Genomic DNA, 24,167 nt, shown 5'->3' with positions numbered 1-24,167 from the left:
GCTGGAGTGCAGTGGCACGATCTTGGCTCACTGCAACCTCCGCCTCCCTGGTTCAAGCGATTCTCCTGCCTCAGCCTCCTGAGTAGCTGGGATTACAGGCACGCGCCACCACGACCAGTTAATTTTTGTATTTTTAGTAGAGACGGGGTTTCACCATGTTGGCCAGGATGGTCTCCATCTCCTGATCTCGTGGTCCGCCCGCCTCGGCCTCCCAAAGTGCAGGGATTACGGGCGTAAGCCACTGCGCCCGGCCCAGGGAAGGTTTCCTGAAGGCATTCGAGCCTTGTCAGGTCAAGTGGACAAGGATGGGTCAGGGCATTCCAAGACGCCAGCATGGAGTGATTAGTGTGATTAGTGCTTAGGCAAAACCGGAGCGATCGACGCACTCCTTTCACCTTCTCTCGGGTCTGAATTCCACTTGCTGCTCTTTGACTGATCAGCATTGGATAAATCGAGCCTTAGCTTTTTTTTTTTTTTTGCTGGCTCCCCACCCACTAGGCAAGTTGCCCGGAAGAGTAAGGGCGGGGTGGGGCGGGGCAGGGCGAGGCGGGGCGGGCTCTTCCATAATACCCCCGCATTGATTGGCTTTCAGGACCTTCCAGTCTCTCATTCTCGTCCTTGGATTGGCCGCGAGACATTTATCCGCTGTCCTTAGGCCTGCGCGATGCAAGACGAGAGAAAGGGAGGGGCGTCGGCGGGCAAGATGGAGGCGACTACGGCCGGTGTGGGCCGGCTAGAGGAAGAGGCGTTGCGGCGAAAGGAACGGCTGAAGGCCCTACGGGAGAAAACCGGCCGCAAGGTGAGAAATGTGGAGTGAGGGTCGTCGTTGAGGCGATTCGGGGTCCGGGTCGGGCTTGAGGAGAGCGGAGGGCTAATAAGGAAAAACGGCTGCCGAGGACGCGCATGCGCGGGCGGTAACGCATGCGCAAGAAGACGGCGCCCTCCCACGATGTCTGGGGCTGCTTGGCGTGGGAATCCTCTGGCGCTGGTGCGGTCGTCGCGCATGCGCGGGGGTGGGTAAGGCAGTGGTCAGCCATCCGTAGTCTATCTGACTCCTGCTTCCCGAGTGTTGCTCGTGTAGGTGTCTAGGGTTGCCTGTAGGTTTGGATACTTGTTGGGTTAGGCGTGATTTGTTCCGTTTATCGATGGCCTAGCTGGTCTTTAACCCCTGCCTTCGATTCTGAGTCAGACAGACTCCCCAGTCCGGCAGCACTCCTTGGACAGGGCAGCAAGTGACAGCAATGGGTACACAGCCGGAGTCGTTGCGTGCAAAAATCAAAAAGAGGCCGGGCGCGGTGGCTCACGCCTGTAATCCCAGTACTTTAGGAGGCCGAGGCAGGCGGATCATTTGAGGTTAGTAGTTGGAGACCAGCCTGGGTAACACGGCGAAACCCCGCCCCTACTAAAAATACAAAAATTAGCAGGGCGTGGTGGCGGGCGCCTGTAGTCCCAGCTACTCGGGAGGCTGAGGCAGGAGAATGGCGTGAACCCAGGAGGCGGAGCTTGCAGTGAGCCGAGATCCTGCCACTGCACTCCAGCCTGGGCGACAGAGCGAGACTTTGTCTCAAAAAAAAAAAAAAAGAAAGAAAAGATCTATTTCTAACTTAGTAACTTAGGGTGGGCCTTAGAAATTGGGAACGAGGGCCGGGCACAATGGCTCGTGCCTGTAGTCCCGCACTTTGGGAGGCCCAGGCGGGCGGATCACCTGAGTTCAGGAGTTTGAGATCAGCCTGATCTACATGGTGAAACCCCGGTTCTACTGAAAATACAAAAATTAGCCAGGTGTGGTGGCAGGCACCTGTAATCCCAGTTACTTGGGAGGCTGAGGCAGGAGGATCGCTTGAACTGGGAGGCAGAGGTTGCAGTGAGCCGAGATCGCGCCGCTGCACTCCAGCCCAGGTTACAGAATGAGACTGGTCTCAAAAAAAGAAAAAAAAAAAAAAAAGGGAAAAAAGAAGAGGGCGTTAGTTCTTCCTTTAGGGATGGGCTTACTAGCCTATTAGTTGCCATATTCGAAAGCAGTTTTCCTTGCTGTCGTTTAACACCAAATGAAAAGTTCCATTTCTATTTTGTTCATCTTTCCAACGTAATGGAGAGGAAGAATTATTCTGAAGTTCACTACCTGTGTGCAAACCCTAGTTTGCTTTTTACTTGGACTTGGGACACGTTGCTTCATCTCTCTGAGTCCGGGTTTCTTCATGTCTCCAGTGGGGAATGACAGTCCCTACACGTTCGTTCTCATTGGGTTATTGTGAGATCTGATGGGATAATCTGTGTGAAAGGGCTGTAGAGACAGACCAGTGAGGGCCATAGTTGTTGGTTCTGTTGTCAGATGGGTGAAAGCGGTGTCTTTCAGTGTATGAAGTACAAAGAATGTTAAACAGCTAGACCTGTCAGAGATGGGAGGGCACTTCCCACTTTCCAACTGAAAAAACAGGCTGGACAGTGTGACCCCTATTTTCCTTACTGCATGGCAGTCTGGGGTCCTGTGTGAAACTGAAAAGGGAAGTAATAGAGAGTGAAAGCTGGCTAGAGTGGCTTCTGCTTTTGTTGGCTGCCTGTCGAACATAACAGACATCCCCTAAATTGCCTGTCCCAGAGAAGCTCAAGCCTCAGCCTTTCAAACAATGGCTAGTCCACCTGAGCTGTTTGCTTGAATTTAGGGCTCAGGTTATTGGGGCCAGGTTTGAAGTCGGAATGCAAAGGACAAAATAGCATCCACAAGGCCCATTGCCAGGGAAGGACGTGCTAGATCATCAGGAGAACTGGCCTTTAAAGAGGGATTCTCTCAGAGGGCTGGAAATATGGCCTGATTGTTATTTTTTCTGTGTTTTAAAATTGTGGGAAAATACACATACAATATACCATTTTAACCATTTTAAATGTATAATTCAGTGTCCAGAACATTTTCATCATCCCAAACTCTGTACCTGTTAAACAATAACTCTCCATTTCCCCTTTCCCCAGCCCCTGGCAATCACTGTTCTACTTCCTATCTCTGAATTTGACTACTCTAGGTACCTCATATAATCAAATCATACAGTATTTATCCCACTGTGACTGGCTTATTTTACTTAGCATGTCTTCATACTTCATCCATGTTGTACCATGTGTCAGAATCTCAGTCCTTTTTAAAGGCTGAATAATATTCCGTTGTGTATACCATATTTTGTTTAGTTGGGTTGCTTCTATGTTTTGCCTGTTGTGAATAACGCTGCTATAAACATGGGAGTACGAGGCCAGGTGCGGTGGCTCACTCCTGTAATCCCAGCACTTTGGGAAGCTGAGGTGGGCGGATCACGAAGTCAGGAGATTGAGACCATCCTGGCTAACACAGTGACACCGTCTCTATTAAAAATACAAAAAATTAGCCGGGCGTGGTGGTGGGTGCCTGTAGTCCCAGCTGCTTGGGAGGCTGAGGCAGGAGAATGGCATGAACCCGGGAGGCGGAGCTTGCAGTGAGCCAAGATCCCACCACTCATGCCAGCCTGGGCGACAGAGCGAGACTCCATCTAAAAAAAAAAGAAAAAACATAGGATTACAGATACCTGTTTGAGTATCTACTGCTTTGAATTCTTTTGGGTATGTAGCCAGAAGTGGAATTACTGGATCACATGGTAAATATATATATTTTTTTTGAAATGGAGTTTCACTCTTGTTCCCCGGGCTGGAATGCAGTGGTGCAATCTCAGCTCACTGCAATCTCCACCTCCTGGGTTCAAGCAATTCTGCTCTCTCAGCCTCTCAAGTAGCTGGGATTAATATATTTTTTTTTTTTTGAGACAGAGTTTCGCTCTTGTTGCCCAGGCTGGAGTGCAATGGCAGGATCTTGGCTCACTGCAACTTCCACCTCCCAGGTTCAAGTGATTCTCCTGCCTCAGCCTCCCCAGTAGCTGGCATTATGCTGCCATGTCCTGCTAATTTTTGTATTTTAGTAGAGACGGGGTTTCACCATGTTGGTCAGGCTGGTCTCGAACTCCTGACCTCAGGTGATCCACCCACCTCAGCCTTCCAAAGTGCTGGGATTACAGGTGTGAGCCACCACACCCGGCCTTTTTTTTTTTTTAATTCGGGTGATGTCAGGTGAGGAGAAGGGAGATCAGTCTCAAATCTGTCTTTTCGACGAACTAAAATTGGGGGTTTATATAGCAGGGAGAGGAATGTAACTATGTGTAGGGAAAACAGCCGGATCATATGATAATTCTCTGTTTAGCTTTTTGAGGAAACACCATAGTGTTTTCAGTGGTGGCTGCACCATTTACATTCCAGCAGCAGTGTGCAAGGCTTCCAGTTTCTCCACATCCTCCCCAACAGTTATTATTTCCTTCTCTTTAATTTTCTTTTCTTTTTTTTTTAAGGAGTCAGGAGTCTCACTGTGTTGCCCCAGGCCGGTCTTGAACTCCTGGGTTCAAATGATCCTCCTGCCTTGGCCTCCAAAAATGCTAGGATTACAAGTGTGAGCCACCAAGCCCAGCCATCTTCTTTTTTTGCTTTTTTAATTATAGCCATCCTAATGGGTGTGAGATGATGATATCCCATTGTGGTTTTGATTTGCATTTCCCCAATGGTGAGTGATGTTGAACATTCTTTCATATGCTTGTTTGCCATTTGTATATATATTTTCTTTGAAGAAGTATCCAGGTTCCCTTTGCCCATTTTTTTTTTTTTTTTTTTGAGATGGAATCTCACTCTGTCGCCCAGGCTGGAGTGCAGTGGCGCGGTCTCGGCTCACTGCCAGCCCTGCCTCCCGGATTCAAACCATTCTCCTGCCTCAGCCTCCCGAGTAGCTGGGACTACAGGCGCCCACCACCGTGCCCAGCTAATTTTTTGTATTTTTAATAGAGACGGGGTTTCACTGTGTTAGCCAGGATGGTCTCGATCTCTTGACCTTGTGATCTGCCTGCCTCGGCCTCCCAAAGTGCTGAGATTACAGGCGTGAGCCACCGTGCCCAGCCGCCCATATTTTTAATTGGGCTCTTTTTCTTGTTATTGAGTTGTCATTGAATTGTTCATATATTCTGGATATTAAATCGTTATTAGAGATGAGATTAGTGATATTTTTTTCCCATTCTTTGGATTTTCTGTTCATTCTCTTGGTAGTGTCATTTTTTTTAAAATTAATTTTGTGTAGAGATGGGGGTCTCACTGTGTTTCCCAAGCTGGTCTCAAACTCCTGGCCTCAAGCGGTCCTCCTGCTTTGGCCTCCCAAAGTGTTGAGACTACAGGTGTGAACCACCACACCTGGTGGATAGTCTCATTTGCTGCACAAAGACTCTAAAATTTGATGAAGTTGAATTTATCTGTTTTTTATTTTGTTGCATGTATTTTTAGTGTCATATTTAATCCCTACAGTTTTTTGAGTGATTTTTTTTTATTAAGGTGAATGCCTGGGGACAGAACAGGTAAGGGTCTAAACTTTTAGTTGATTTTCCAGCCTATGGCCCTTTCTGCGGGACCTTTTAAGTGGGGAGTCAGGGGAGGAAGTATGACTGCCTGCTGTGGCCACATAGAACCCCTCGAGTCCCCTCCCTCAGAGAGGAAGTGGCTTCACATTTTTAGTTCAGGTTTCTGATGTGACAACAGACTCCAGGATTGAGCATCTCCTCTGCCTGCACTTGGCAAGCACCTGTCTGCCCCATGAGGATGGCATCTTGCTGGTTTCCTAGCACTCAGTGGCAGGTCCTTCGTTGAGTTTTTACTGTGTGCATGGTTTTGCTGGAGGCCTTAGGAATTTCAGGCATGGAGTTGGTTTTCCTCACAGTTTTATCTTTCTTCCTAACTCTCACCAGACTATAAACTCATAATTTACTGATATTATGACAAATCAGGGTCCTGAGATTGTGGCAGATGGAGAGAGACAAGATTAGGGGTTGCAATGTTTCCGTATGTTATTCTATGCAAAGCTTGTTGTAGTCAAGCAGCTGTAGTTTTACAAAGTCTTCCTGGTCAGCCCACTTGATGCCACTTATTAGTGAGGGGAGCAAGGCAAGAGGCTGAGAAAAGCTGGGATGTCCAAAGCCGATGAGGGGAAGTGATGTCTCTTGGATTCCAGCCCATGCAAGACCCGCTGTGGGAAGGGGATTCTGTAGAGGACACAGCACTGCCTGAAGCAGCATCTTGTAGGTCAGCCCGTTCCCGTTGACAGGTGGAAAGACAGTACTGCTGGGTTCATTTTCGGGGAAGGCCAGGCAGAGCCTAGGGAAGCTTCATGGGAAGGCAGCGTGGAACTTGAGCTGAGCCATGGAGGGTGGAAGGTGGGGAGAAGGTCATTGAGGTAGCTGGAAAGAAGAGTGTTCCCAGGGAGCATTTTAGAGGTGGGAACATGCAGGTGCATAGAGGTAAGAATGGAGATGCTCCAGGGAGTTTGACAGCAAGCACTTGGCAGTGATTGGGGCAGGGTTACAGTCTGAAAGTGCTGGACTGGGGTACTCTAGTAGCCAAGTTTTACAAGAGCCAGGGTTTCCAGCAGGGATGGTAGCCAGCCTGGGCACACTTTTCTGTATTGTATTTGAACCTCATTTCCTGATGCTCATCCAGAAGTTCCAGGCTAGGTGAGTAGGTGAACAGTTCAAGGCTGTGTGGATGAAACTCTGGCATCTCTTTACAGTGCTGTCGGGTAGGGCAGTGTGAGGCCACTCTGTCCTCCTTTGACCTCTTCCTCAGCAGCCAAATGGAGGCTCTCTAAGGGTGATTAACTTGGCATAAACATTTGCCCCTTGGCTGTCAGCTTTCCTGAGCATTTGCCCTGAATTGGGCTGTCTCTTGCTGCCCTGAGACAGGGAGACTGGCTGTCTGGCTGACCAGCCCTTGGGACTGAGATCTGGCTGTCAGGTTGCAGGTTCCAGGCAACCAGCAATTCCTGGTTGTCACCTGGCTCTAGAGATTAGAGCAGCAGTGTTGCTCAATAGAACTTTGTGCAGTGATAGTGTTCTAATGTGCACTGTCTAGTACTGTAGCCATGGGCCACCTGTGACTTTCAAGCCCTTGAAATGTGGCTACTGGCCAGGCATAGTAGCTCATGCCTATTATCCAGGGGTGTCCAATCTTTTATCTTCCCTGGGCCACCCTGGAAGAAGAAGAATGGTCTTGGGCCACACATAAAATACACTAACACTAACAACAACTGATGAACTTAAAAAAAAAACAAAAAATATCTCCTGATGTTTTAAGAAAGTTTACAAATTTGTGTTGGGCTGCATTCGAAGCAGTCCTGGGACTTGGGCTGTGGGTTGTACAAGCTTGCTATAATCCCAGCATTTTGGGAGGTGGAGGCAGGGGGATCACTTGAGTCCAGGAGTTCGACACCAGCCTGGGCAATATGACCCAGGAGTTTGAGACCAGCCTGGGCAATATGACAAATCCCCATCTCCACAGAAAATACAAAAAATTAACCTGGAATGGTGTCGTGCACCTGTAGTTCCAGCTGCTTGGGAGATTGAGGGAGGAGAATCACTTCAGCCTGGCAGGGGCAGAGGTTGCAATGAGCTGAGATCGTGTCACTGCACTCCAGCCTGGGCAACACTGTGAGATCCTGTCTCAAAAAAAAAAAAAAAAGAAATGTGGCTACTGTGACATTTAATCTTAGTTCACATTTAAACAGCCACACTTGACTCGTGATTGCCTTATTGGATGGTGCATCTCTGGAGGACTTGCTCCCTTCAGCCTGACTTACAAGAAGCTGTGTCTGTACCTGAGCTCCAGTTGTTGAGAGCGAAGGGGCAGGTGGAAACCCAGATGACCATCAGATCAGCCTTGGGAGCCCAAAGCTGGGCAGAGGGCTTGGAAGTTGGCCATCTTCATGGCTGGTATCTCCATCAGATGCTGATTTGGGGCCATCTGTGTATGTACCCTGTGGAGTTAAGTGCTGGTGATTCAGAGTGGTATAGTTGTGATTTACACACTCAAGAAATGGGAGTGCGGGCCGGGTGTGGTGACTCACGCCTGTAATCCCAGCACTTTGGGAGGCCAAGGTGGGCAGATCACTTGAGCTCAGGAGTTCAAGACCAGCATGGGCAACATAACAAGACCCCATCTCTACAAATAAAAATAAAATTATCCGGGCATGGTGGCCCGCACCTGCAGTCCCAGCTATTTGGGAGGCTGAGGTGGGAGGACTAAAAAACAAACAGAAAGGAGCCGGGCGTGGTGGCTCAGGCCTGTAGTCCCAGCACTTTGGGAGGCCGAGGTGGGCGGATCACGAGGTCGGGAGTTTGAGACCAGCCTGGCCAATATGATGAAACCGTGTCTCTACTAAAAACACACACAAAAAATTAGCCGGGCGTGGTGGCAGACACCTGTAATCCCAGCTACTCGGGAGGCGGACGCAGAAGAATTGCTTGAACCCGGGAAGCGGAGGTTGTATTGAGCCAGAGATTGTGCCATTGCACTCCAGCCTGGGCGACAGAGTGAGATTCCGACTCAAAAAAAAAAAAAAAAGCAAACAGAACAAAATGCACAGTGCAGAGTGGGAGCAGTGCCAAGGTAGAGGGCATGCACTGGTACTCTCTGACTTGGGGGTACTAGGGAGGGTCCCTGGCCAGGTTGGAGGGGATAAAAGAGGGAACCAGAGGGAGGGGCTAGCAAGTCTTGCTGGAGGAACAGAGGCAGTGGGTGAGAGCCTAGTGTGCTGGGTGAGGAGTCAGACTTGTCCATGTCCTGATCATGTCTCAAGAAGTTGCCTCTATCTCCATCCCACGTGGCCACATCCCCAGGCCCAGCAGTCGGGTTGCAAAGTCAGCCAAGGCGATCACTGCCTCCTGTTTGACAGCCTTTGGCAGGTTGGCAGTCATAACATTTGCGTGGCAATTGTGGCAGAATTGTGTTCCATCCCTGAAGCAGAACTTTGAAGCAGGATGTGTTGGTTCATCCCTGTCTGATAGACCAGGAAACCCTGGGCTGAAGGAATGTCCCACAGTCATGCTTTGAGTTGTTGCTGACCCTAGATTGTCCCTTAGGCTCTGGCCTTCTATCCCTCTACGCTTCTCACCCCCAGGTGCTTGGGAATAAGTACCCCCCGGGAAGGAGCCTCCACCCATCACATATAAACTGTAACCAGGCTGTCAGGTGGAGGCTGAGTGATGGAGTGGAGAGAATGGACTTTGGAGACAGATCTGATTTAAACCTCTGCTCCATTAATCACATCTGTGGGACTCAGAGCAAGCCTTGAAAAATCTGAACCTCTCTCTTGTCTATAAAATCGAGATACAGCTTCTGAACTCATCAGTAGCTAGGAGAACAGAGAAAGATGGTCTATGAAGTGTCTAGCTCAAGATCTTGCACACAGGCCTTTTATAAACGTGGATGCCTGTCCTTTCTTCCTTACCTTCTTGTAAGTGGGGACATCCAGGTGGTCTTCTAGCCTTCTCCACTGGGTGGCAGTGGGTGGAACAGGCCCCCGTTCCAGTGGAAGCAAAGAGGTCCTTCTCCTGCACCCTGGCTTTACTCATCCTAGCCCTAATTTTTTGCAAAGTGTTAGATTAAGAAGAAAATGGATTTGCAGAGCCACAGCCGAGGTGGAGTGCGAGTGCCCGTTCTTCCTAAGGACCCACCTTTTCTGCCCAAGCTCTCAGACTCCAAGGTTGTAGAGGCAGTGAGAGGGAGACTCTTCTGGGTGGAAGATTTGGAATTCCCAACACACGTCTGTGGTGAGCCAGCATTTCCTTCTGAGGCCCTCAATATGTTCATGTGATGGTGTTGGATTTATCAGAGTTTCTCAGACCTACCTGTTCGTCCGGTTGTCTTGAGAGACAATTTGCAGTCCTTTTTTCTGGCCCTACCTCAGACCTATTGTGGTTTTGGTATATAGCCTATAAATTCATGCATTCTTAAAGTTCCCCAGGTGATTCTGATGCATTTTTCTGGACATCTGATCAGTCCCTGACATTCTCTCATTGGAACAATACTTTTTTCCCCCCCGGAACCTTAGCTGCCCATGCTCATTGCAGGAACTCTGCAGCTAGCCACTAATAAGTATTTATTGAGTACCAGCTGTATGGCAGGCCCTGGGGATACAGCTATGAACAAGACTTCCTCCTTGCCTAAGGGGCTGCTGTGGAAGGAGTGGGGATACTTAGAAACAAGGAACATGATGTCCCTGTTTATGTGTCCCAGGAACTTGGGAATGTGGTGTGTGTGTTGGGGGAGAGGCTGTGCAGCTGCCCAGGCTGGGAAGAGTACCACCTGGGAGTTCTGAGATGGGTGGGGGGTGAGATGCCAAGATCTAGGGAAGAGCATTCCAAGCTGAGCAAGACTAGCTTGGCACGTTTGAGGAGTAGGAGCAGAGTGAACAGTGGGAGGTATGGAAGAGGGATGAGGGTGGAGAGGGCCTGGGAGACCGGGCTAGTTAGAGGGGGGCCTTGCAGACCACCAAGGCTGGACCTCAGTCTAAGGGTGATGGGGAACCATTGGAGACCTGAGCAAAGCTGACATGCTGTGCCCTGCCCTTGGCTGACTGTGTGTGGAGGTAGGAGGCAGCTACAGGAGCCCAGGTATGAGGCAGTGCACATACACAGGGTTCCTGAGATGGTGAAGTACAGGGCAGAGGGGCTTTGAAGGGGAAAACAAGAGTCTAGCTTTGGCCACATTAAGCCAGAGATGACTGTTAGACAGGTAAGTGAAGAGAGACATAAGCAGTCATCTGGACTAGAAACAGATACAGGATATCAAGCCCTGGGGCTAGACGAGGCCCTCTGGTGACAGAGTTTAGATGGCAGAGACAGAGGACTGGGAGATCAGTCTGTGCCCTGAGGCTCGCCCTGCAGGTATTTAGCAGGAGTTGGAAGAATCCAAGGAAACTTGCTGGGGTGGGGTGGGATGAGGACAGTGGGGCTGAGAGAAGCCAGGTGAAGACTGGGGATGGATTTTGTCAAGACAAGGTGATAGGCGAACTTGGTCCAGCTGTTTCAGGGAAGTGTGTGGTGCCAGTGGAGTCCAGGCCAGCTGGGTTGAGGTGCAGCATGCTGGCCACAGCCTTCCTGTAAATTAAATTAAGCCTCCTTTCCACTGCTTGAAGTCCTCACTGGACCCCAGCCGGGACACCCATCCCTCCTCTCAGGAGGGTAGCGCCAGGCTGAGGCAGTGCCCTTATAGCCTTGCTATCTGAATTCACCTGGCATTTGGATGCTGGCAGCCTTCTTGCTAGTGCTCAGGTGTTTGTATTGCCACTCTAGCCCCTTTCCTTTCCTCTCCTCTCCTCTCCTCTCCTCTCCTTTCCTTTCCCTTTTCCCTTTTCCCTTTTCCCTTTCCTTTTTCCTTTCCTTTTTCCTTTTTTTTATAAGAGTCTCACTTTGTTGCCCATGCTGGGGTGCAGTGGCACAATCTCAGCTCACTGCAGCCTCTGCCCTGCCCCGTGCTCAAGCCATTCTCCTGCCTCAGCCTTCTGAGTAGCTGGGATTATAGATATGTGCCACCGTGCCTGGCTAATTTTTGTATTTTTAGTAGAGATGGGGTTTCGCCATGTTGTCCAGGCTGGTCTCAGACTCCTGGCCTCAAGTTGTCTCCCAGCTTTGGCCTCCCAAAGTGTTGGGATTACAGGTGTGAGCCACTGTGCCCGGCCCCCTTTCTTTTTTTTTTTCAACCTGGGAGCATAGATTCAAGTTGCCCTAAATGTACACTCCCCCCTCCCCTTTCCTTTCTGTCCCTGCACATAGGCCCTGAGGGCTGCACTGCAGCTCCTGCAATATGACCCCTGCTTCTGAATCAGGCTGGCCGTTTCTCTCATGATTCCCTGCTCTCTGGACAGGTTGCTTTGTCCACCTGGCTCTGCCACCCTGCTCACCTTGAGATGTGTAGATAGGTAGGTCTCTTCACATCCTTCTTCAGCTGGAAGATGGCCACAGTAACTCCTCCCTCCCAGGATAAGTTAAGTGAGATGGTGTGTGCAGAAGGGAGTTGAGAGGTGGGAAGTGTGATGTGTGGATTTATTCTTTCTCCTATACTCTTATTTTACCCCTGGTTGAGGGCCCCTTTAACTTGCACCTGAGACAGCACAGATGTGGAGAGGCAAGGGACCATACGCAGTCACACAGGGCCGATCCCTTGTCCTCTGGAGCCCACCGCCTCCTGGCCAAATTTGGGGGTGCTCTTCCTCTGGGATGGAATTGGTGCTGCCCTCACCCCTTGGAGCTGTGCAAGGAGGGGCTCTGCATTGAGCTACAGGGAAGAGAATGGGACCTCCATTCAGCTTGGTCTGATATGCTGGGGAGAAACACCTGGCCTGGGCGAAGGGTGAGCCTCTCTCTGGATTTCCCTCGGAGGGCACGGTTTTCTTCGAGGCAGGCAGGTGGCTATTCGGGATCCTTCACGGTTTAGCTTACCTGTGGTGGCCGAAGCACCCTCTACATAGCAGAAGAGGCACTAGACAGCCACAAAACAAGGTTCCTCTTTCTTGCTGTGCCAGTGACACAGTTGTTCCACCACAGTCTCCCGTTTGATTGACTTCTGCGGTGTTACAAGGTGTAAGTCATGTTCCCCAGGTCTCACTGATGGGGGCAGAGAGTTGGAAAGCAAAGAATCTTGAAATTCAAGCTGGTTTTTAATTTTTCTGTTAGCTTTTGCAACAAAAGAATTTGCATGGCCTTGATGGTGAATCCCTCAGTTTTTTTCTTCTGTCTCCTGGAGCCAGGAGGGCGTGAAAGGCGTGTGCTTCCCTTTCAGTGTCCAAGTAGCTGTCTTCTGGGTGTGCTTCAGAGTCCTTAGTCTTCTCTTTGGAGGACTTTTTCCTTATGGTCCTCTCGACTGAGTTCTCTCTAGATTTCAATGATTTTATTTTTGGTTTCTAAGTGGGCTTAAGTTTTTCTTTTTAATGACTTCATAGCGGCATAAAAAATCCTTTTAAGTAAGCATACAAACTTTACAGAGAGAAAAGTACACAAATCAGCCCAGTAATTTTCCTAAGGTGAACATGCCCGTGTCAGTCACTCAGATCAAGAAACGTGATAACATCCCAGAATCACCTCCCAGATGTTCACTCTCCCAGGGGAACCACTCTGGACTTACTGACTCAAGAAGTTGCCTTCCTTCCTTTTGAATCTTATGTAAATGGAATTAAACAGTATGTAGTTTTCTGCATCTGGCCTCTTTCATTCATCATGTTTGTCAGTTGTTGGGTGTGGAATTAGTGCATTCTTATTTCTGTATAGTATTCCGTTGTTTGAATAGATCAGATTTTATCCATTCTCCTGTGGATTTTCAGGCTGGAACTATTATGGATTGTGCTGCTCTTCCCAGTCTTGTACATGTCTTGGTGAACATATGTACACATCTGTAGGATCTGTGCCTAGGAGTGGAATTGCTAGGCCATAGGGTGTATATAGGACAGATACTGTCAAACACCTTTGCAAAATGGCTCTACCATTTTGCACTCTGACCAGCATTGTATGGCGGTTCCTCTCTAATACTTCGTGTGGTTAGTTTTGTTTCATGTTAGCCATGCTGGTGGAGGTATAGTGGTATCCTTTTGTGGTTTAAATTTGTATTTCCTACCTAATGAAGTTGCATTATCTTTTCATATGTTTATGCAAAGTGCCTGTTCATGCCTCTTCTTCCTTTTATTCAGTTGCCTGTTTTCCCTATTGATTTCTAGGAGTTCCTTATGTGCCCTTTGTTCTGTGTGTGTGATGTGACTGTGTCTTCTGCCTGCCTTGGCTTCGACTTTTCAGGCTTTTAAAAATTGAATTTTTATTTTTATTTTTATTTTTATTTTTTATGTTGAGATGGTGCTTCACTCTTGTTGCCCAGGCTGGAGTGCAGTGGCACAATCTTGGCTCACTGCAACCTCCACCTCCTGGGTTCAAGCAATTCTTGTGCCTCAGCCTCCCGAATAGCTGGGATTACAAGTGCACATCACCATGCCTGGCTAATTTTTGTATTTTTAGTAGAGACGGGGTTTTACCATGTTGGCCAGGCTGGTCTTGAACTCCTGACCTCAGGTGATCCACCAGCCTCGGCCTCCCAAAGTGCTGAGATTACAGACGTGAGCCACCTCACCTGGCCCAAAATTGAATTATTTGGTGAACAGAAGTTCTTAATTTTAATGTAGTTTATCACTTTTTTCCCCCTAATACCTTTTGTGGCCTGTTTAAGGAAATAGTTGCCTATGTATAGGTCTAGATGATATTCTTTTGTTATAATCTAGAAGTTTGCTTGTTTTACTTTAACCTTTAGACCTCTAACCGTCTGGAATTTGCTTTTGTATGGTGTGCGTAGGGATCAAGATTCTTTCTCCCCATATGGATATCAGTGACTTGGCACCATTTGATATTTGACATTTGTGTTTTAGAAAGAAGAGTTTTCTGTGATTTAATTGGCATGCACTGTTCATGATAATGCGGTTAACCTTCTGTAACATCTTGATAATTGTCATTGTAGACGTAGTAGTAGTAGTAGTAGTAGTAGCTGCTAAAATATATTTATTTTTTCATGCTTCTAAGTCCCAGTTCATGCCACCCCTTCAGTAGACGGGCAGCTCCTTGTAGGCAGAGACAACTCTTAAACTTATTTTAACAAAACATTTCCTAGGTGCCCCATGGCACTGTAGTGGGTATGCTGCGTCCTGTGACTCTGAGCCCCGTAGCCTTTGTGCACTAGAGAAAAGACTCAACATGGACTCCCAGGGAAGACAAGGACCTGCCGAGCCAGGCTTTCCAGTGCTGGCCTCCTGACCTGCCAACCAGACTCTGTCCATAGTCTGGACCTGCTGGCCCCGGGATGTACTGACTAGAAGTATGTATTACCTCAGATAGTTGCTTCAGGGCAGTTGTTTCAAACTTGGGCTGTATGTTTTAAATGGTTTTTGGGGCCGGGCGTGGTGGCTCACGCCTGTAATCCCAGCACTTTGGGAGGCCGAGGTGGGCGGATCACAAGGTCGGGAGATCGAGACCATGGTGAAACCCCGTCTCTACTAAAAATAGAAAAAATTAGCTGGGCGCAGGGGCGGGCGCCTGTAGTCCCAGCTACTCGGGAGGCTGAGGCAGGAGAATGGCGTGAACCCGGGAGGCGGAGCTTGCAGTGAGCCGAGATTGCGCCACTGCACTCCAGCCTGGGCGACAGAGCGAGACTCCGTCTCAAAAAAAAAATAAAAATAAAAATAAATAAATGGTTTTTGGCTCTTCCATGGACCCTGCAGACATTGGGACCAGCATGTGATTCTGTAGTACTAAGAATTGTAATATAGAAATGAAATGCAATTCATGTTCTTGTTTCTGGAGAAGATGTCTCAGGTATCATCTTGGAATATTTTCCGTAACCCATCTCACATACCTCCAACCTACCTCCAGTGCAAATATACATGCACATACAGCGTGTACTGTCCACACCCAGCCCCCTGCCTACAGTGCATCCCACCTCCTTATACTCCCTTAACCTCACAACACTACCACACACCCCAGGCCCTGCCCCACACACCTCCCCCGACAATAGTACCTCCCTTCTCCCCACACCCTCCCGTTCCCTGCACACCTTCAACCCCCCACAACACCCCTCCACATGCCCCCAACCCACACCTACAAACCCCAACCCCTTTACACCAATACATATCTCACACACACCTCAAAACACACATAAGCAGCGCTACCTTCATACCTCCATACCCCCACTTTGCCTTCCCTACACATACACCTTCAGTAGCTGAGAGGGACTTGCTGTTTCTAAGCCAGGTGTTCAGAGATCTGGGGCACCCCATGGCGAGCTTGATAAGGCTCAGTCATGCCTGGCCCTCCTCCTTCCTTTGGAACTTTCCTTTAAATTCTGGGACCCTGGCTTCTCCCTGGTTTTGTTTTGGAGGGAAGCAACAGCTTGTACCCTTGAAAGAATTCCAAGAGGAAAAACAGTTGCTTCGGCAACAGTGCCCTGTGGCGGTAACATCCACACTCCTGGACTGTTTTGATTCAGGGCTCTAAAGAGCTGCTCTGTCTAGAGAAAATGTGAGTGGCTGGAGCAGAAAACATTTGTCCTTTCAAGGACATCCCCCCTTCCATTGTTTTCAGGGCAAGGCACCACTAGATTTCTTGCAGGGTAATTTGAATCCTGAAGAAAAAGCACCTGTGTTTGTCATCATCTGGTTAAAGCAGGGCTTTTCTGTCCTGGGCCCAGGAGTCCATGACTCAGGCAGCTATGTAGGAAGTGAGAGTGAATGCTGGGCTGTGTCTTGGGTGAGGAGTCAGTTTCCACACCTGGCTGTTATAACTGGTATTGTTGAGGCCGCTGTCTGCACAGAGCCTGGGTGGGAAATGAGGTCAGTGAGGCTGGCCTTTGCTTCAGACGTGGTCATGCTGGGGCCCCGTGGGGAGGTTGACCTGTGTACCCCTAGTTATAATACTCTACACTGCCATCCACGGAGGAGGGGCAGGGGAGCACTGTCGGTGTCTTGGAGGGAGGACTTGGACAGGGAATGGGGGACAGCACTGCATGCATGTGGCATGGAGGAGAGAGTTGAGCCCAGCATCGATATACATACCCTGCTTTATCTTATTGGTTGGCTTATGAGTCGTGTCCCCATTTGGGCTTTGTCCCAGGCTGCATAACTCACAAGACAGAGCCTGAGCTGGTAGAGGTGCTGAGAAAACACTTGAGGGATTGAGTGGATGGCATGGAGAGTGATAGCTGTTTCCAGGTGTGAAAGAGTTGGAGGGATTTTAGGCAGAGGAGGGGCAGGAGCAGAGCAGGCAGGCATGGAAGTGGTCTGAATTGGGGAAGACGATCTGTGGAAGGCCCTTCTTCCTTGCCTCCTCCCTGTCCCCCCACACTGGCTAGGTTTTTCTGACTTGGACTCATATTCTCTGCACACATGTAGGGTCTGCTCTTCTCAACTGTGGTAGCTCAAGGGCAAGGGCTGGGTCTTCCTCTGGGTGAAACTGATGGCCGCTCTGGGTGAACTGAGGGAAGGAACAAGGCATGAATGTGGGGATCTGTTATGTGACTCCTTTGTCAGTGGATGAGAGGGTCTCACCCTGAAGACGCAGGTGAGAGTCTCAAGCTCCACTGTCTTCATCACTGTGGTCGGTGCCTACTGACTGAGGATGTACTGTGTGCCAGCCACAGTGTAGGGCTGTCACGTCACTTGCGAACCCTCACTTAATGCTATTTAGCAGTTGAAGAAACTGCAGCTCTGAGAAGCTAAACTGGCCCAGGGTACCACAGTACACAGTTCTCAGAGCTGGGTATCAACTCCTCATGTGGTTCTGCTTTCTCAACCTTTCCATATGCTGAGCATGTGGATTTTTAAAAACGCTTTGCAGCCAAAGGAAGTGTGTGTGGGTGAGGTTAAGACCTTGTGAAGCAGTATTTCCCCCCACAGAAAAAAAAGGTGCCAGTTCTGACTTGTTTAAATTTGGTTTTAGTTAGGATTTTTATCCCTTGTAGATCACACCACAGAGGGGACAGCTGTCTTCCCTTTACTTCTCAGATTGTGACACTCCGAGAAGCAGCTGATCAGAGGTTAAAATAGCTTCCAGTCTCCTAGGAGCTTCAGCACATTTTGTTGCTGTGTAAACCTCTGACTTGCCTGGAAATTGACTTGTAAGGAATTTTGCATTTCATACTGGGGTGCCTGATGCTGGGGTCTGGTATGTTTCATGCTCAGCTGTGTGTTGGCTTGGAGGAAATGCAGAGATGGCCCCTAGCTCAGGTAAGGGCCTTGGCTTACATCAGTGACTGGCCTTTGCGGTGGTCAGGAGAGTTGGGGAGGATGCTGGGACCAAGCTCACAGAACTCTTAACATCCCGACTCCCAGCTCCTCCATTTGCAGAGTGGGCATCACAACTTTTGCCCTGCCGTTACCTCAGGTTCGCCTTGGGGATTGGATGAACAGTGGAATGTAACACAACTTTGAGCCCTGTAAAGTGCTGAAGACCTTCCTCTGGACCCTCAGTAAGTTTTCTTAATATAAATGGGTCCAGGTGCTGGGGTGATTACCCTTATCTTGTCTTCTGCTAAATCATGGAGGTTTGGGGAGTTCCTTTCAGTCTCCCAATAAACTTGTTTGTGGAGGCCTGGGGAGTTTCTTCAGACCTCCAATATAACTTATTTAATCCTATAACAGGTCCTGTTAAGAATTCCTTCATTATCTTGTCATGCTTCAAGGCCCAGGAAAGGCCTAGGCCAAACTCTTGGTGGGCTTTTGTTACATTCTAGCCTTTTTGTAAGGGCACTGGTTCTATCAGCTTTACATATATATATGTATGTGTGTGTGTGTGTGTGTATATATATATATATATATATTTTTTTTTTTTGAGATGGAGTCTCGCTCTGTTGGCCAGGCTGGAGTGCAGTGGCATCATCTCAGCTCACTGCAACCTCCGCCTCCCGTGTTCAAGTGATTCTCCTGCCTCAGCCTCCTGAGAAGCTGGGATTACAGGTGCCCACCACCACGCTCGGCTAATTTTTTGTATTTTTAGTAGAGACAGGGTTTCACCATGTTGGCCAGGCTGGTCTCAAACTCCTGACTTCAGGTGATCCACCCGCCTGGGCCTCCCAAAGTGCGGGGATTACAGGCGTGAACCACCGCCCCGGCGAGCTTTTAATATTTAACCTAGCTACTCAGTCAGTACTAAAACGTAATGGAGGCCTGCGTTAGTGGGACCTGGCCTGCCACACACTTCGTTTTTAGGTTACTGCTATAAATGGCCATTTGTAGCCAAGGCACTTATTTGCAAACAACAGAAATTCATTCTGGCTGGTTTTAGAAGAAAACAAAATGCTTGTTATTTTAAAAATCGAGCTACTCACAGCTTACCAGGAGTAAAAGAAAAAAAAAAATTAAAAAGAAAGACCTGTAGTCCCAGCTACTCCGGAGGCAGGAGAATGGCGTGAACCCGGGAGGCGGAGCTTGCAGTGAGCCAGGATCACGCCACTGCACTCCAGCCTGGGCGATAGAACGAGACTCCTTCTCAAAAAAAAAAAAAAAAAAAGAAAGCAAGCCAGCCTTAGAGGTACATAGCCTGAAAGAAGCCCAACATTTCACAAGAGAAACGGAAAATGGCTCGATGAGGAAACTACTACTGCCTTTGAGTACAGGATACTACATTTAGCCCTGTTGCCCCGTGCCCTGGAATCAATCTTGAATCAAATCTTATTGCAGCTCCCCTAGAGAGAAGTCTGTGCCACCCCACCCCTACCTCTCTGCAGGTCACAACTCATTTGGAGTCTCTTATGGGCATTTTGGATCAACAGGGCCAGAGTTAACTTCCTGCTGCAAGGCAGGCTGGGAAAGTGAGTGGGGCACTTTTGGCTTCTGTAGTGAGGGGCAGGCTCTCCCTCCCCCAAGACTCAAGGTGGAGCTTTCATAAGTGAAGGGAGGAGCTCGGGCTCTGGGCAGCCCATACAGTAACTGGGAACATGGTGCATTGGATACACCAGTCTACCTGAGGTCCAGACCCGAGGTCTGGCCCTGGCTTCTGCCTTTCTCTTGCTGCACACTTCACCTGGATCTCCTGTGGCCCTCTGGATATTTACGTTGTATGAATGATTTTTATTTTGGGGGGGGTGGGTGCGGTGGTGACAGGGACTCATTCTGTCACCCAGGTTGGAGTACAGTGGTGCAATCTTGGCTCACTGCAGCCTTGACCTCCTGGGCTCAGATGATTCCCCTACCTCAGCCCCCCAAGTAGCTGGGACTACAGGTGTGCACTGCCACTCCCGGCTTTGTCTTTTTTTGTGGTAGAGACAGGGTTTCACCATGTTTCCCAGGCTAGTCTTGAACTCCTGGGCTCAAGGAATCTTCCTGCCTCAACCTCCCAAAGTGTTGGGATTACAGGCGTGAGACACTGAGCCTAGCCCCTTATGAATGATTTCTCTGCGTTTCTTCCCATCCTGCCTGCCCTATGTCCAGAGCCCACCTTGGTGACCACGGTAGCCCTCAGGCAGCTGAGTGTGGCCTCATGCAGGCCGCTTTCTCTTCTAGGTCAGCCTCTTGAAGAGGAGGCAGCATGTGGTCTCACTCAGAGGTTCCTCAATTGGGCCATGTATTAGAGATACGACCCAGGAGTGGGTGGGCTCTTTGAACATTCAGATTCCCAGGTCTTACCATGGAAGATTCTGATTTGGTAGGTGTATTTATAACCGTTTCCTGGGCTGCTGCTAGTTTATCCTCTATCAGCTCATATCTGAGGCCTCTGCAGCCCTACCAGTTTGGTGGTTTTCTTATTTTTCTCATTTGGTATAAGAATAGATGAGATCACATTTCTCTGGCTGTTAGGCAGAAAGCACACCTAAGCCTCGGGGCTGTTTATTTGAGAGAATTTTGAAAGCCTGATGCAATCAGAAAGCCCCCTGTTTAATTGTGGGCCTATCTTTTATTAGCTGTGAACCATTGGTTAAGTTTCTTAGTCGTTCTGAACCTGGTCATTTGTATGCAGTGATAATACCTGATTCTGGGGTGGTTGTGAGGGCCAGAGGCCCTGGTGTGCACAAGAGTGAAGTGTGAGTAGATGAGCAAGCACCACATGGCAGCGTGCGGTTGGAAGGGACTGTCCCTCCTGGCAGACTCAGAGGCAGCTGCTCTTCTGCTGTCCTTGGGGTGAGAAGGTGGCTCTCCTAACTCACATCCAGCTTGTTTTTTGGGGGGCCCCTTTGCTTTCTGGCCTTTGCTAAATGCTCTTTATAAATAATACTCTAATCATATTGTTGCCACCTCTCTACCTGTCGTCCAGCTTCTCAGTGCTTGTGAGATAAAGTCTAGCCCATGAGGCAGGCCCATCTCACTTCCCCAGTCCCCTTGGATATCACCACTCTCTGCCTGGACACACCTGCTCCTTCTAGTGACCCTAACATTCCCCTCTCTGCCCGCTCAATCTGCATCTTCCCTCTTCTCTCCCTGGACAGCCTGTCCACCTGGCCCTCCAGGTGTTCTCAGGTCCCACCTTCTCTCATTCCCAGCGGCACTCAGGCTTTGCATGCACTGTAGGGTGGTTATCTGTTCCCTATCTGCTTCCCCCTTCCCTGCCCTTGATCTCCCTGAGGGCAGCCATCTCGCTTTAGTCACCTTTTTGTCTGCCCCATGACAAGACTCAGAGACTCTGTAAACATTCAAATGAAGAGGCAACTAGGTAGGCACATGGATTTGGGAGTTGGATGGGCTGAGATTTTCCTCAGGGGAAAACAGACTTGCCCGTGAGGACAAGTCCAGGAGTTTATTTAAAAAATGTGCAGGCTGTGGCGATGATAACAGCAAGAAGACACTGGGTGATTGTGAAGTCAGTTAGGTTTCTTCGATCTGTAGTTTAGGCATGGACTAGGGGTGCTTTGACAGCCGCCAACATTGGCAAAGAACTGGGCATTTTAGTTGGTCACAGGCTTTAAATAAGCCAGTGGTGTGACATGGATACCAGGAACCCTGATGTCCCAGCTGTGGTGTTGGCTATCGGTTGGTTGGGAAATAACCTTTTTTTTTTTTTTTTTTGAGATGGAGTTTCCCTCTTTTGCCCAGGCTGGAGTGCAGTGGCGCAATCTCGGCTCACTGCAACCTCCGCCTTCCGGTTTCAAGCAATTGTCCTGCCTCAGCCTCCCAAGTAGCTGGGACTGCAGGTGCCTGCCACCACACCCAGCTAATTTTTGTATTTTTAGTAGAGACAGGGATTCACCATGTTGGCTAGGCTGGTCTTTATCTCCTAACCTTGTGATCCGCCCTCCTCAGCCTCCCAAAGTGCTGGGATTACAGGCGTGAGTCACCGCACCCAGTGGAAATACGTATTCTTTTAATAAATGGTAGCTCGTATTCCCTTGACCCACCCCATTTTAAGAACAAATCTACCCACGTGAGAGGTCACATAGATGCTATTGAGGTTGGTGCATCTGGTGCCAGGTTTGAGTGAAGGCCTTTGGCAGCTATCAGGGAAACTGTTTTAGGGGACCCAGAATTGACGTGAACAGGCCCATGGGACTAAGGTGTGTGTGGGAGGTGAAAGGGTATCATTTACAGGGGCCACCCACTGAGGTTTTCAGGCCTTTGCTTGCTGTCTGTTGGATCCAGCGAAAGTGCACACATAGTTGTTGGGCTTGCTCTTCTTCTCTCCTGAGCGCAGCCCAAGGATCCTATCTACCAGCCAGAGTTTGTGGAGAAAGGTCACCTTTTGTTCTGCAGGCATGACGGATCTGGAGATGGTCAGGTAGCAGCCACATGTCCTCAGGACCAGAGAGTCTGTCTGGGTGGTTGTTCCAGTCCCTGGAACTGACCAGGTGGACCCCCTGTGCCTGACTCCTCTGGCTGTCTACTATGAGGCAATGGGGAAGGGGTTTCTGGGTGCCACGCAAAGCTGTCTCCCACCGGGGGAGAGGTCTTCCAATCTGCATTGACCTTATCATTTGCCTTTGTGATTTGCTCACTGCTGCTCCCCTTGTGAGCTTAGAATGGTGAGGAAGTCCTAGTGGTTGTAAATTCTGCTTTGTGGTGGAGGAGACTTTTTTCCCCTTCAAGAGAAGGGAAATGGTGGGGTAGGGTGAGAGAATGGGGAGGTGACTTCATTGCTCACCATCAGTTAGTTTCTTAACTGACATTTTAGTCCCCTCCGCTCCCCAGACATAATGGAGATGTTTGTCCTGACTTAAGGGGGCTTAGTCTGCAGTTGGCTGCTGCATTTGTTACTGTGGTTAGAGTCCCAGGCTGCAGAGGGACGCTGGTGTGTGCGGGCTCAATCTGCCCTCTTCTGCACCAGCAAAGCTGGACTTTTTTTTTTTCCAAGCTTGAGAAAAGTCATTACGCATTGACAAGGCTGTGTCAGGCCTGAGTGCCAGCCATGGTTTCCTGCTTTCCCATTTAGCCAGGTGAGGGTCAAGAGAATCTGTTTAGGGTATGAGTCAAGATAGTGAGCCACAGCCAGCTAGGTTCCTCTGGTTACTTTTATTATTAAGTCATTTTGACAGCAGAATTAAGGAAGATGGAAAAAATACTACCCACAGTTGAGTGCAGGTCCAGGAAGTCTTTGGCCATTTGTATGTATGGTATTGCCATGGTTGCGATCATGAGTACGTAGTATAGGACTCTTCCCCCTGGCGTTCCTGTGCGTGTCTGTTGCATAGTGCTACCCTCGCTATTTTAATGCCTCCCCGGCCCATCACATGAATGCTGCCCTACAGGTGTTGGGCTCACTGCATAGTTCCACTTCTCCCTCTTGTGAGAAACACAGCTCTAAACACCTCTACATGCATTGCTCTTTTTTTTCCTCGTGATGCCTTTTGGGACTGGAGTTCTTGGCCAAGAAATGACCGTATCTGGGGCTCTCGATGGGTTTGACTGTATCTCTCTGAAATGACACCAGGAAGAACTGTCAACTCTGTCATGTGATGTGGAGGAGCCCTAGACACCCTTGAAACCATTTGCATGTGAAAGGTTAGGACAGGAGTGGGACAAGAACAAAGGGCAGGGGTTCTAGAGGGAATTAGCCTATGCCTGAAGCCTGTCCTGCTGTTCTGGGTCCTGGCAGCCTCTAGCTGTGTGACTCTGGATGGATTACTTAATTGCCCTGGGCTTCCATTTTTCTCATCTGTGGAAGGAGAAAGGAGTACTGACCTTATTAGATTTTTATAGTGATTAACTATTGATTATTTTCAATAATATCAATACTACTGTTTAATTAATGGAATAATCAGTTGCCTGGCACACTGTTATTACCAAAGAAATGACAGTGTTGTTGTAAGACATACAGAACAGAGAAGAGCGACATTTGGGTTTGGCACTGCCCAGAGCTCACCTTCTAATGGAAAATCTTCCAATTTTATGGAATCTAGTTAAAACCACACTTGCAAGAAGTGAGCAGGGTTGGGATTTTTGTCCTCATTTTGCAGGAGAGAAGCAGAGGTGCAGATAGTTGTTGGAAAGGAGGATAGAACAGACAACCAAGGGATAAACAAGCAGCATATGTGGTAGAAAGAACTGAGGATGTGGCAGCAGGGAGCTGGGCTTCTGTTTTATTTCCCAAAACTTGAGCTCTGCCCAATGGAAAGAGTATTAGGTATGACATGCACAGACCTGGACCAGCCTCAGTTCTTGCATCTGTGCAACAAGGCCAGTGATAACCTAATATGTGGGTGCTGTTGGAAGGCTCAGACAACAGAAGTTCCTGTAACATGGGAAGTTAGCATGTGCCTCCTGCCTCCCTGGGTGGTTCCTTTAGTATTGGTCCAGCTGCTGTTAGTGCCAGGTGCTGCGAGCAGTGATGGACAGGCCTCTGAGAGCT

The 24,167-nt window shown here is 49.0% G+C and overlaps 1 protein-coding gene across 1 annotated transcript in view; it reads left to right on the top strand.

Annotated features, from left to right (window-relative positions):
* The first annotated feature begins 655 nt into the window (after window positions 1–655).
* LOC105480376 (coiled-coil domain containing 12) overlaps window positions 656–24,167 on the top strand; it is a 60,664-nt gene continuing 37,152 nt past the window's right edge. Inside the window, exon 1 of the mRNA XM_011739107.2 lies at window positions 656–799. Within this exon, the coding sequence (XP_011737409.1) occupies window positions 665–799 (135 nt within the window). The 5' untranslated portion in view covers window positions 656–664. The remainder of the gene's footprint in view (window positions 800–24,167) is intronic.

This window comes from Macaca nemestrina, chromosome 2, assembly GCF_043159975.1.
Source record: "Macaca nemestrina isolate mMacNem1 chromosome 2, mMacNem.hap1, whole genome shotgun sequence".
NCBI classification, from domain to species: Eukaryota; Metazoa; Chordata; class Mammalia; order Primates; family Cercopithecidae; genus Macaca; species Macaca nemestrina.
This window is presented reverse-complemented; position numbering and strand designations above follow the sequence as displayed.